Consider the following 13444-nt stretch of genomic DNA (forward strand, 5'->3'; position numbering starts at 1 on the left):
ACCAGACAGACACTGAAATGGTAAAGGGAGCAGACAGCTAAGATTGTCAATGTTTGCAGTCTAGTTTGAAGACTTTGTTGCAATGCAGGATTCACCACAACACCCACACCACCCCTGCCACCTTCACTTCGTTACCGGCAGTCTCCATCGAGCAAAACTCATTCATAGCCTCATTCATTTACAAACATTTTACACTGCTGCAAACCTCCACCCAGAATACACTGCAAGCTATTCAACTGTGGCAGGCATATCATCCAAACAAATTGCATCACAATCACTAACACACATCCCTCTCTCTTGGAGGACACGATAGCACATACCCCACAAAACAACACCTAACCAGCAAAAGACTGGCTGCGCTACATGGTATTGGCCATCAATGAAATAGTGCAACTAAGGCTACGGCCAGTGTGGCTGGGTCGAAACATTAGAAGATGTTCCTTACCAGAACCTCTTACTTTACCCTTGTTCCCTCATTTCATCGTTACCCTCCTAGAATATCAAAAACTGCCTCAGGGACATGGACTGGTGAGATACAAAGGGAGCAGAACACTGGTGATGATGAAACACTGTCATTCACAACCACCAGCTCAGATACTGGCACCGCATAAAGATGAGGTCTGCAAGTGGTGAGCCACCCGGCATGAGTGGCCTGCAGCTTTGAGAGGGACGGTGCCAAGGTGGGAGGGTCACACACAAATTCTGCTGCAGGAGACTGAGATGAGGACTTTAATGGGGCAGCATACAGAAAAGACTGATGGGAATGTACAATGAACGCTTGGTGCATTTAGTTGCCTGCCAGAAAACCTGTTGGCATTGTCAAGGGCATGGAGGAGTTTGGCATCAACTTGGAAAAGAGCATTATGTGGAGCTAGCAAGAAGAGAAGAATTAGGAGCAGGAATAAGCTATTCAGCACCTCGATCCTACTCTGCCTTTGATAATATCATGGCAGATCTGATTGTGGTCTAAACTCCACTTTCCTGTCTGCCCCCATAACCTTTGACTCCTTTGTCAATCCATAATCTATCTACACTAAACACAGGATAAATCCAACTCAAGCAATTACCACCCCATTGATCTACCCTCAATGATGACAAATGTCATCACAGTGCTACGAAGCAGCACTTACTCAGCAATAATCTGCTCATGGATGCTCAGTTTGGTTTCGCTGGGACCACTCAGCTCCTGATCTCATTATAGCCTTGGTCCAAACATGGACAAAAGAGCAAAACTCACATGGTGAGGTGAGAGTGACTGCCCGACATCAAGGCGGCATTTGACAAAATGTGGTATCAAGGAGCCCTAACAAAACAGAAGTCAAGGTGAATAGGGGGGAAACTTTCCTCTGGTTGGAGTCATATCTAACAAAAAGGAAGATGGTTGTGATTGTTGGAGCTCAATCACCTCAGTCCCCAACCATCAGTGCAGGAATCCCTCAGGGTAGTGCCCTACCCAACCATCTTCAACTATTTCATCAATGACCTTTCCTCCATTATAAGGTCAGAGGTGAGGATATTACATAGAACATACAGTGCAGAAGGAGGCCATTCAGCCCATCGAGTCTGCGCCGACCCACTTAAGCCCTCACTTCCACCCTATCCCCATAACCCAATAACCCCTCCTAACCTTTTTGGACACTAAGGGCAATTTAGCATGTCCAATCAACCTAACCTGCACATCTTTGGACTGTGGGAGGAAACCGGAGCACCCGGAGGAAATCCACACAGACACGGGGAGAACGTGCAGACTCCGCACGGACAGTGACCCAGCGGGGAATTGAACCTGGAACCCTGGCGCTGTGAAGCTACCGTGCTGCCCATATTCACACAATGTTCAGAATCATTTGCTACTCTTCACATACTGAAGCAGTCCATGCCCATATACAACAAGACCTGGACAAGATTCAAGCTTGAGCTGGTAAGTGGAAAGTAAAATTCATTCCACACAAGTGCCCGGCAATGGTCTTCTCCAACAAGAGAGAATCGAACCATCACTACTTGACAATCAATTGTATTAACATCACAGAACGAAAGCGGGAAAGTTCGAATTGTACAACTGAACCATGCTTGAACCTCATAACCAGGGCAGTGCAGAGAGCTTGCGACTAAACAGTAGGGAGAAGGATTAAAATGAGAAGAGATATAGGGGAATAACCCAGGAGTTCATCAGAAATGAAAACCCTTGGTCTAGTGTCCAACACTGGGGAAATCTTGGAACCAGCTCACTCCAGTGATAAATCTTATTACTATTACACGAGATGCAGATTATTAAATGGCCATTGCTAACTCTAGTTTCTGTCTCTTTTGTTGACAGGAAAAATTCTGATTATTGAAGCCTGGAATTCTGCCTCTAACCTGCTGAGCCCCAGTGAAGGAAAACAACAAAGCAATAGAGACAGGCAGCAATTTGGGTAATGAGTTCCAGAGCGTGACGAGAAGAGATAGCACGGACAATTGTAAGAAACAGCCAGCAGATGAAGCTAAAGATGACAAAAAAATGATTTTAAGTCCCTGTATCTGGTTGCATGTAGCACTTGTATCAAAAGGAATGAATTGTGCGTACAGATAGAAATAAATATGTATGACCTGATAGGCATTACAAAGGCATGGCTGAAAACTGACTAAGACTGAACCTGAGGTTGAAGGGTATTTGACATATCGAAATGGCAGGAAGCTAGGAGAAGGTGGTGGGGTAGCGCTGTTAATTAAGGATGTCATTAGATCCGCACAGAGAGAAGATCTTATGGGTGACTTTAATCTACATGTAGATTTGGAAAATCAGATAGGCAAAGGTAGCCTGGAAACTGAGTTCACAGAGTGTTTTTGGGACAATTTCTTACAGCTGTGTGTTCTGGAGCTAATCAGGGAGCAGGCTGCCCTAGATCTAGTAATGTGTAATGAGACAGGATTAATCAATAGCCTCATGAAAAAGGAACCTCCAGGTGACAACAATCACATGATATAGTTTCATGTTCAATTTTAAATGGAGAAATATGGGTCCATAACTAGTGTTTTAAACCAAAATAAAAGTAACTATGAGAATATTAAGAGAGTGGCTGAGGTGAACAAAGAAACTAGGTTAAATTGTAGCACAGTATAGTTCCAGTGGCAGACTTTTAAGGAGATATTAATAACACCCAGAAAATATTTGTCCCAGAGAGAAAGAAAGGTTCTTTGAAATGAATGAAAATCACTTATTGTCACAAGTAGGCTTCAAATGAAGTTACTGTGAAAAGCCCCTAGTCGCCACATTCCGGCACCTGTTTGGGGAGGCTGGTACGGGAATTGAACCCACGCTGCTGGCCTGCCTTGGTCTGCTTTAAGAGCCAGATATTTAGCCCACTGTGCTAAACCAGAAGGACACATGGTCAAATCAGGAAGATAAGGATACTTATTTGGGTATTTTGTATCTGTCTTCATGGTAGAAGACTTAGAAAATGTCTCAAAGATTCCTGAAAATCAAGAGGTGAATGTGACAGACAAACTTAATGCAATCACTGTCACCAGGGAAAGGGCCCTTGGAAAACTATTAGACCTAAAGGCTCACAAGTACCCAGGACTGGATGGCCTGCATCCTAGGGTCTCAAAAGGCACATATTTCAGATGCATTGATTATAATCTCCCAAAATTCATTGGATTCTGGAAAATTCCCAGTGCATTGGCAAGCTGTAACTTGTGAAATGCCACAGGGATCAGTGCTGTCCTTAACTATTTACAATCCATCGCTGAAGACACTGATATATGGTAACTGAATTTGCCGATGACACCAGGTAGGAATTTTTAAAAAAATGTATTTACGGGTTGTGGGCATGGCTGGTTAGGCCAGTATTTATTGCCCTTCCCTAGTTGCCCTTCAGAAGGTTGCCTTACTGAACATTGAAGTGTAGATACACCCACTGTACTGTTAGGGAGGGAGTTCCAGGATTTTTACCCAGCGACAGTGAAGGAAGGGCGATATATTTCCAAGTCAGGGTGGTGAGTGACTTGGAGGGGAACCTCCAGGTGGTGGGGTTTCCAGGTATCTGCTGCTCTTGTCCTTCTAGATTCTAGATGGTAGTGGTCGTGGGTTTCTAAGGAACCTTGGTGAGTTACTGCAGTGCATCTTGTAGATGGTACACACTGGGGGGGGGGGGGGGGGGGGGGGGGGGGGGGGGGGGGGTGAGTGAGTTACTCGCTGCAGGATTCCTAGCCTTTGACCTGCTCTGATAGCCACAGTATTAATATAGCTAGTCCAGTTCAGTTTCTGATCAATGGTAACCCCCAAAATGTTGATTGTGGGGCTTCAGCGATGGTAATACCATTGAATGTCAAGAGGCGATGGTTAGATCTTCTCTTATCGGAGATGGTCATTGCCTGGCACTTGTATAGCACAAAAGTATTTTGTCACTTGTCAGCCCAAGCCTGGATATTGTCCAGGTCTTGCTGCATTTGGTCATGGACTGCGAATGGTGCTAAACATATTGTAGTCACCCTTAAACATCCTCATTTCTGACCTTATGATGGAAGGGAGGTTATTGATGAAGCAGCTGAAGATAGTTGTGTCTAGGACACTACCCTGAGAAACTCCTGAAGTGATATCATGGAGCTGAGATGATTGACCTCCAACCATCACAACCATCTTTCTTTGTGCCAGGTATGACTCCAACCAGTGGAGAGTTTCCCCCCTGATTCCCATTGACTCCAGTAAGTTGTCAAAAAGGAGGTGGCGAGTCAGCAAAGGGACATAGGTTTGGCAGATGGAGTATAACAAGGGCAGTTGTGAATGTGTTCACCTTGGCAGGAAGAATATAAAAAAGGAATGGAGAAAAATTTAAGAACTTGGCGGTAAAGAGGAATCTAGATGTTCTGGTACAGAAAGTCATTGTGCAGGTACACAAGTGATTAGAAAAGCAAGTGAAATCTTGGCATTTATTGCAAGAATATAAAATTAGGGGAGTTTTATTATAGCTGTATAATACATGAGTGAGACCACATCTGGAGTACTCTGTGCAGTTTTGGTCTCCTTATTTAAAACAAGGTATAATTGCTTGAAAAGCAGTTCAGGAAGGTTCACTGGACTCATTCCTGTGATGAAGGGGTTGTCTTATGAATGAAAGTTGAGCTGATTCAGCCTTTACCCATTGGTGTTTAGAAGAATAGGAGGTAACCTGATTGAAACATATAAAATCCTGAGTGGACTTGATAGGGTGAATACCTGAAGGATGCTTCATCCTGTGGGTGAGGCTAGAATTAGGGTACATTGTTTGCAAATAAGAGGTTTCCACTTCAGGACAGAGATGAGAAGGAACCTTTTCTCCCACAAGGTCTTTGGTGTGTGGAATTCTCTTCGCAGAATGTAGTGGAGGCTGGGTCTTTCAATTTATTCAAGGCAGAGATAGAGTGATTTTGTGAGGCAAGGCGATTCAAGGGTTATGGGGGGAGGGGGGGGGGGGGGGGGGTTGCATACAGGAAAGTGACACTAAGACCACAGCCACATCAGCCATGATCTTATTGATTGGGGATATCAATCGAGTTATTCCTTTGGGTCTCATGGGGTTATTACATCCCTTCTCGCCCAAAGTCTGTTCCTTTCCTGGCTGGCTTTTACTTATAGGTTTTAACGAGCCCCACTGTTAGGCCTCCGCCCATCAGTGGGGGAGCTCATATTCCATAAGCGCCATGGGGTGATCAATCGGGTCGTCCCCGTGGGTCACGTGGGGGTTATTCCACTTTGCAGAAACAATGAAATGTTATACTCACCTTTAAATAATCAGCTTCCTCAAGCTATGCTATTACGACCATTTTATATATGTTCATATATGAGCTGCTGGAGAGGAACTGGTGAAAATGTCACTGAATCCAATGTGTGTGATCTTGAAATAATTTTTGTAGATTTATTGAAGCTTGTGACCTATAGAGCAGACTTCAACAACTTGTAAATTTTCTTCATCACAGCGTTTGGTACATTGGTTTGCATGCATCACCAGTCAGACTATAAGACCATAAGGCGTAGGAACAGAAGTAGGCCACTCGGCCCATCAAGACTGTTCTACCATTCAAGGAGATCACGATTGATCTGATATGACAATCCTTAACTCCACTTTCCCGTCTGATTCCATGATCCTTGATTTCCTTACTGATTAAAAATCTACCTCAGCCTTGAACATACTTGATGACCCAGCCTCTACAGCTCTTCGCAGTAAAGAATTCCACAGATTCACTACTTTCTGAGAGAAGAAATTCCTCCTCATCTCTATTTTAAATGGGCGACCTCTTACTCTGAGATATGCCCTCTAGCCCTAGACTCGCCCCATGTGGAAACATCCTCTCAGCATCTACCCTGTCGAGCCCCCTGAGAATACCATATGTCTCAATAAGGTCACCTATTACTCTTCCAAATTCTAATTTATACATGCCCAACTTACTTAACCTCTCCTCCTTGGAAAATCCCTCCATACCCGGGAGGAAACCGGAGCACCCCGAGGAAACCCATGCAGACAGAGGGAGATCATACAAACTCCACACAGTCTCCTAGGACGGAATTGAACCCTGGTCCCTGGCGCTCTGAGGCAGCAGTGCTAACCAACTATGCCACCATTTCCTTTCAAATAAAGGAATATGCCATTTGCCTTCCCAATAACCCAATGCACTTGCATTCTAGGTTTTTGTTATTTATGCAATAGTTGACAACAGTTTCATGATCATCATTAGTCTTTCAATTCCAGATTTTGAGTGAATTCAAACTTTACCATCTACGTGATGGGATTTGAACCCAGGTCGCGAGAGCATCATCCTGGATCTCTGGATTACTAATCCAGGGACAATACCACTACCCCACTGCTTCCTCTAAATGTTGTAGTTTTTCAGGTTAGTTTTTTTTCATGTAATTTGATGAAGGAGGCTGTAACTCCTTTATACAATGGTTTCCAACACATTAGAAAAATCAATAACATTTAATTGAAAAAAAATGTCAGAGTAATAGATAAAGAATTAAGTCATTTCTTACTTTTTTTCTCACCTTTTTCAGCTTCTTGGTTTTAATTTCTACTTCTTGTTGGAGTGAGGTGTATGTGTCTTTCAGTTCCATTGTCTCCTCATCTCGTAGCAACACCTGCTGTTGTATTTCTCGTTCTCTCCGTTTCTATTTAAAGAGAGTAGAATGTCTACTGGTAAATACTGCATTTTCCATTTCTGTATGAAGGCTATTTGACAGAATTTCATAAATTTTCACTTTCCTGTCATTTTATCCCTTTTTCTCAGACTTTCATGCGCTTATTTTGAATGTAAAGTTGCCTGAAATTTCTTTGTGCTATTCTTAGTGCCCAGTTTGCCTTCAATTTCAGTGCATGTTTTTTTAAAAGGCTTAATGAATGTCTCAAAGTTCTGACAGGGCATTAACTAGTGTGCTATAATCAACAGACATAAAAACTTGGGCGGGATTCTCCATCCAGCGATGCCGGAATTGCGAAGCGCTATCGGGCAGAGAATCGCGCATCATCTGAAAATCGAGGCCGGCGGCAACGGAATGCTATGATCCGGTGCCTCGACAGCGGTGTGAATTCATTCTATGCCGCTCGTACAGTAAACGCCATTGGCATATCATTAACATGGCCACCCCGGTATTCTCCAGGGCTCCCGCGATGCTCCGCCTCTGCCAAGAGGAATAACTGATGGTGAGGTTCAATTGTGGTTTTTAAAATTGGGAAACAGGCTCCGCGGCTGCTGAGGGAGAGAGAGGAGGTAGGACATGTTCCCAATGGCGCAGCCATGGGCTACTGGTCCTGCCACTGGCAGCGCTGGCGGGGGAGGGGTGGGGAGCATCCACCAGGGCCGGCCGGGTGGAGTAGCAGGGGGTGACCAGGAGGTGGGCTGTGGGGTTGGGGTGTGTCCCCTGGGACTGGGGTCTTCAGGCACGGACCGCCATTGCCACGGCCTGCATGGCAGTCACTGACTGCCCACCTTGGCGCATGGTTCAGCAGAGCGACACTGGCCGTATGGGTGCCCCCACCCCCTCACCCACAACCGGGCGCCACCCTGCCGGCGGGGCAGCACATGGCCCACCCAAGGGGGACGCCAACATTAGGTCCTTCAGGCCAGACGGGCACCGCAGAGCACACTGCTTACATGGGTAGCACCAGCCACCGGTACCCCTCCCGGCAGGGATGGGTGCTGGGCCAGAGGCCATCTTGGTGTCAGGCACTGATGGGTCCAGGGGTGCAGTGTGGAGAGCAGAGTGTCAGGGGAAATGGCTGGGGATGGGAGACAAGGGCGGGAGGGGGATTATGCGGGGGCAGGGGCTGCAGTGCAGGCTGGGACCACTGTCTAGCCGGTTGGACCTGGTTGGGCACAGAGGTGCACATGTGATCCATGCCATCATGGAGGCCCTATATGCCCGGTCGGTACAACATACCAGCTTCAATGTAGAACGAGCCCACCAAATTGCCCAGGCAGCAGGGATCACTGCCATCGCCGGGATGCCCCAGGTACAGGGGGTGATCGACGGGACGCATGTCTTCCTATGAGCATGGGCGCATGAGGGGGTGGAATTCACGCACCAAAGGGGGTTCCACTCCATAAGCGTGCAGCTGGAGTGTGATCATGAGATGTACATATGCGCAGCTCACGCGATGGTTCCCAACATATTCGAGGCGCACTCCCAGGTGAAGGGCTGGTTCTTGGGCAATTGGGGTTATCCACTGCGATCATGGCGAATGATGCCTATCCGTGGGCCACAGACTAATGTGGATACAACGACGCCCATGCTGCGACCGGGCCCGTGATCGAGTGGTGCATTGGCATTCTGAAGATGTGGTTCAGGATCACTCTTAAGGGGCCGTCCAGTAAGAGTCTCACAGATTATGGTGGTCGGCTGCATCCTCCACATCACGCAGCAGAGGGGCGATGTGCTGGAGGTGGGGGATGAACGACCTCGTCCGATGAGGAGGATGGGCAGGACATGGGGACCGGGCAGGCACAGGAGGTAACACAAGGTGTGCGCCATGGCCACCCCCCCCCCCCCCGGTCCCGTCCCCCGTCCTGCATCTGCAACCCCCTCCGTGATTCCTACATTCCTCACTACAGGGTGTGGGCCCTGGGTTGGTAGTAACAGCGTGTCTGGTCCATGGGATGGAGGATGATGATGACCCGCTCTGCGATGAGCTGTGGAGCGTTCAACAACGTTTAACTCCTGCGCACGGTCGCACTTTCCACCGTCCACCTGGGTGATCCCTGCATGCGAGCTGTCCATTTCATCACATGGTCCCATGAAACCCTTTGAGCGGCGGAGGAGGGAACGTGAAGGGAAGGCCGGGTACAGGGAGATGTATGGTAGCTGACCTGTGAGCACTGGCCAGTGTCCACCTCCAATAGCCGCCCATCCCCTTCCTCCCCAACACCCCCTCTACAGTCAGCCAAGCCCAGCCTAGCCCATCTCTTACACCCTTCTGACAGAATATCGAGGCAGGCTGGAACGTTTGTGAACAGGTGATTTTGTGAACAGGTTCACATGTTTCTACCAGTTTGTGCCCTAGCCCCAACCCTATCCTGTGTGCTGCACCCGTGCCATCTTAACTGGTATCTAACGTTCTGGCCTTATGGGCCCTAACGATCCATCCAGATGGTTCCGCAGGCGGTACATCAGGAGTGGAGGCAACCTGCTTCGATACTCTGTGACCTGCGTCCTCTTTCGTGACCATCCTCTGCAGCGTCTGGGCTGGATGGGCCCAGCAGTCTCTCGGGTGTCCCAGCAGGTGTGGTGCCACCCTGTTAAGCCCGTGCCCATCAGATGCACCAGATAAAGGAGGGGGGAGTCTGAGGCTCTGTGATGTTCCAGCCCCTCCCCTGCAGGGGACGCCGGCACAGGCCCCATCACCTTCTCCTCGGGGTGCCTGATGACCTCCCGACTACTCCTTGGGGCGGAGGTGTGGCCAGAGCGAGCTCTGGGGGCTCCCCCACCACCTGGTAGGATCATGGAAAAGTTGCAGCACAGAAGGAGGCCATTTGACCCATCTTGACCATGCCAGCCCGAGGACACCCAGGCGCCCTTTCCAGTCCCACCTTTCTGCACCTGGTCCATAGCCCTGTACCGTATAGTGCTTAAGGTGCAGATCCAGGTCTTTTTAAATGAGTTTAAGGCCTCTGCCTCCATCACCAACTCCTGCAGCAAATTCCAGACTCCCACTACCCTCTGCAAAAAAAAGTTCTTCCTCACGTCCGCTCGACACCTTCTGCCACTTATCTTGAATCTATGTCCTCTGGTTCTAGAATTCTCCACCAAGGTAAACAATGTTATTCTGTCCACTCTATCTCTTCCCCTCATAAATTTGTCCACCTCGGGCAGCATGTGGCGCAGTGGTTAGCACTGGGACTGCGGCGCTGAAGACCCGGGTTCGAATTCCGGCCCTGGGTCACTATCCGTGTGGAGTTTGCACATTCTCCCCATGTCTGCGTGAGTTTCACCCCCACAACCCAAAAGATGTGCAGGTTAGGTGGATTGGCCACACTGAATTGCCCCTTAGTGTTAAAAAAAATAATTGGGTACTCTAAATTTAAAAAAAAAGAAAAAAAAATTTTTTTTGTCCACCTTAATTAAGTCACCCCTCTGCCTTCTTTGTGACTGGGCCAAGCTCTGGAGTGCCGCTGCAATTTCCAGGTGTCCCTGGTACATAACTGCCTGTGACAGGGCCGTATTATCATGTGCCTCGGACATTGCTTGCTCAGAGTGTCCCAGGCCTTGGACATCTTGACCCATGGCTGATACCTTTGCTCCCAAGGCCTCCATCGCAGACACCACCGGTTCAGTGTTGTCCTGGGTAGCAGGCATGGTCAGCACCACCTCCTGCCCCTGCAGGCGGTTGGACTCTTCCAACTATACCTTCAGGCGCTGGATGGTTGCTGTCAGCTCCTCATGTAGTCCCCAGGTCTGTGTGTGCATCTCCAGCATCGATGGGACCGCCCTTTCCAGAAGCCCGAGACAGCAGTTGGTCCCTGGGGTCAGGCTGCCTTCCCACTGTCCGCCAATAGAGGTTCGTATCGCCACCTGATGTACTGCTGCACATGTGTGGTGCACACCAGATAGTGCCAGAGGAGCCCCTTCACTAGAATGCCCAACCAAGGTGAGTGTCTCTGGGATGGCGGCGTGTGTTGGAGACAGCTGTGATGGAAAGTCGGTGTCGTCCCTGGACTTTTGCTGCGGGGTGTTGCAGGTTGGCATTTGGGGTTCGCACCCGCCTCATCGCTCAACGTGTCCTGGGGTTGGAGGTGGGGAGGGGACCAAAAGGACAAGACACAAGACATGACAGATGGTAGGATCGCGGCTGGGGATAGTGGAGTGGCGGTGTGGAGATGTTGGAATGCTGGGGTGGGGAGGTGGAGGGATTGTGCGGAGGTGAGAATGTGCTGGGGTGGGGGGCGGTGGATGGTTTGGGGATGGTGGTGTGGTGTGGAAGGTGGTGTCACGTGTGGCATAGGGACACCGTAATGCAGCAGGGCTCACATGGTTCCCCGATGACAAAATTCCATCTCCGCCTCGGCCCGCTCCGGGCCCACTGACCCGGTCCAATGCCCGCTTTGCGGTGGTGAGGGGCCGCAGATCTGGCAGGCCCCCTCCAGTTTGCTTTGGATCAGGACAGACATCTTGAAAGCCCAGTAAATCGCAATGAATTTGTCTGGGCAAGTAAAATGAGAAACGGAAGGGGTTCAAAGAAAAATCAAAATCAAAATTAAGGCTAAGAGATTAAAGCAAGATATCTGCCCTAATCCTAATGTAACCCAATCTACCAGATGTCATTGGAATGCGTGATGTACAGAGCGTTCAACTCAAATCAATCACACTCTTGACAGCAGGTTCTGTTAAAATGTGTGTTATCATTGCTGACATGTTTATTATTTTGAACTTCCTACATTTTTGTCTCCTTTCACAAAGATGTTGACAGAAAAATTTGAAGATGATGAGTTGTGCCATTTTGCGCCAATTAAATAAAGATTTGCACTTTCCAATAATCTCGCCATCATTAGCTGCACATCCTTTGCAGCAGTGACTGATTTAAGTTCCATTTAAAATAGGTGTAGTTTAATGAGCCACATTAGACAATTAGAATGCAGTTTTCACAAAGCTGTGACTTCAAAAGTATAAGAATAAAGAATGCAGTAGCAACCGTGATGGAAGAGTGCTTGGCTCACTCACTTGTCTGTCAGCTAGCTTAGCTGCATGTCTCATAAATCATCTTGAATGTCTAAAAAAGAAGCAGCTGGCACATGCAGGCAATCAAGGCAGCAAAATACGGCACACAGCCCGAGGACAATCGCAGACTCTAACTTCCAACCTACCTAGACAAAACTGAAATCCAAAGACACTGACTTCTGGGTGTCCATTACAGCAAACTTGCCAGAAACATCACTTGTGCCATCTGGTGGTCGGTGGTCCTGGTACGGATTGACAAGTCGCTCATCCCATCTCCTGAACAGCAAACCAGTGCCACAAGACATTAAATTACCCGAATAGAGCAGGTTGCCTCCGGGCGAATCAGACACAAATGTGTTCTTTGAAAGTAACAAGCGTACAGCCAACTCTTCATAATGCACTCTGGTTAAAGGTATTTGTGTGGAATCCACACAGACTGACCACAAAGAAACAGTAGGTAGGATACAAAACTGGGTTTAATGATACAAGGCAATTTCTCTATTCCACTCCCCAAAGGGTTCTTCTGCCCCGATCTTCATTCACCTGAGGAAGGAGCAGCGCTCTGAAAGCTAGTGACATCGAAACAAACCTGTTGGACTTTAACCTGGTGTTGGAAGACTTCGTACTACGATCTTCATTTAGGCTGGGGTTTTTTATACTATGCAGGCTCTCCTTGTTAAGGGGAGGCCAATTTGCGTTATCGGGGAAGTTCGTACTCAGCTGAGGTCACGGGAACCTGATGATCCACACCCCGTGACCTCCATGAGGGTTGTAACACTTTGGAGATGCACTGACTCATGATCTTACAAAATGTCTACCATTCTTCCCTAACAGAAGTACAACCCTAACACACCTTGCTCCCCTTTAAAAACTGATAGCACCGTATCTCGTATTTCATCTCTCCCATGATCCCATGCCACATAGCTCAATGGCTAGCTAATTTATAAACTCTTGCTGCAAGAAATGTGCAGCTGAAATTATCTCAGATTTTATGAGGATAAGGCCAGGGAGCTCGTGGGTGTTACTCTGCTTTTGCTGTACGGAATGGCGAGGTGGGTGGCATGTCGTCAGCAGCAGGTTAGTGCCTGAGGTTATTAATGAGGGACCCGCCTTCTCAATCTTGCCTCTCGCCTGAGCTGTGGTGATCCTCAGGTTAAATCACCCCCAGTCAGCTCTCCCCCTCAAAGGCGAAAGCAGCCTATGGTCATCTGGGACTATGACGACATTACCTTTATCTTAGTGACTGGATACCCACACTTGTGAAGTACCTCACATGTATACGGT

General features: G+C 48.0%; 1 protein-coding gene across 2 annotated transcripts in view; it reads right to left on the reverse strand.

The window, feature by feature from the left end:
* kif3ca (kinesin family member 3Ca) overlaps nucleotides 1–13444 on the reverse strand; it is a 263681-nt gene that overhangs the window by 82780 nt on the left and 167457 nt on the right. The window contains exon 4 of one of the 2 annotated variants that reach the window (XM_072498979.1): nucleotides 6986–7120. In XM_072498979.1, coding sequence (XP_072355080.1) covers nucleotides 6986–7120 — 135 coding nt within the window. The remainder of the gene's footprint in view (nucleotides 1–6985; nucleotides 7121–13444) is intronic. The other variant, XM_072498981.1, reaches the window with a different exon arrangement.

This window comes from Scyliorhinus torazame, chromosome 4 (genome assembly GCF_047496885.1).
Source record: "Scyliorhinus torazame isolate Kashiwa2021f chromosome 4, sScyTor2.1, whole genome shotgun sequence".
Classification (NCBI taxonomy): Eukaryota; Metazoa; Chordata; class Chondrichthyes; order Carcharhiniformes; family Scyliorhinidae; genus Scyliorhinus; species Scyliorhinus torazame.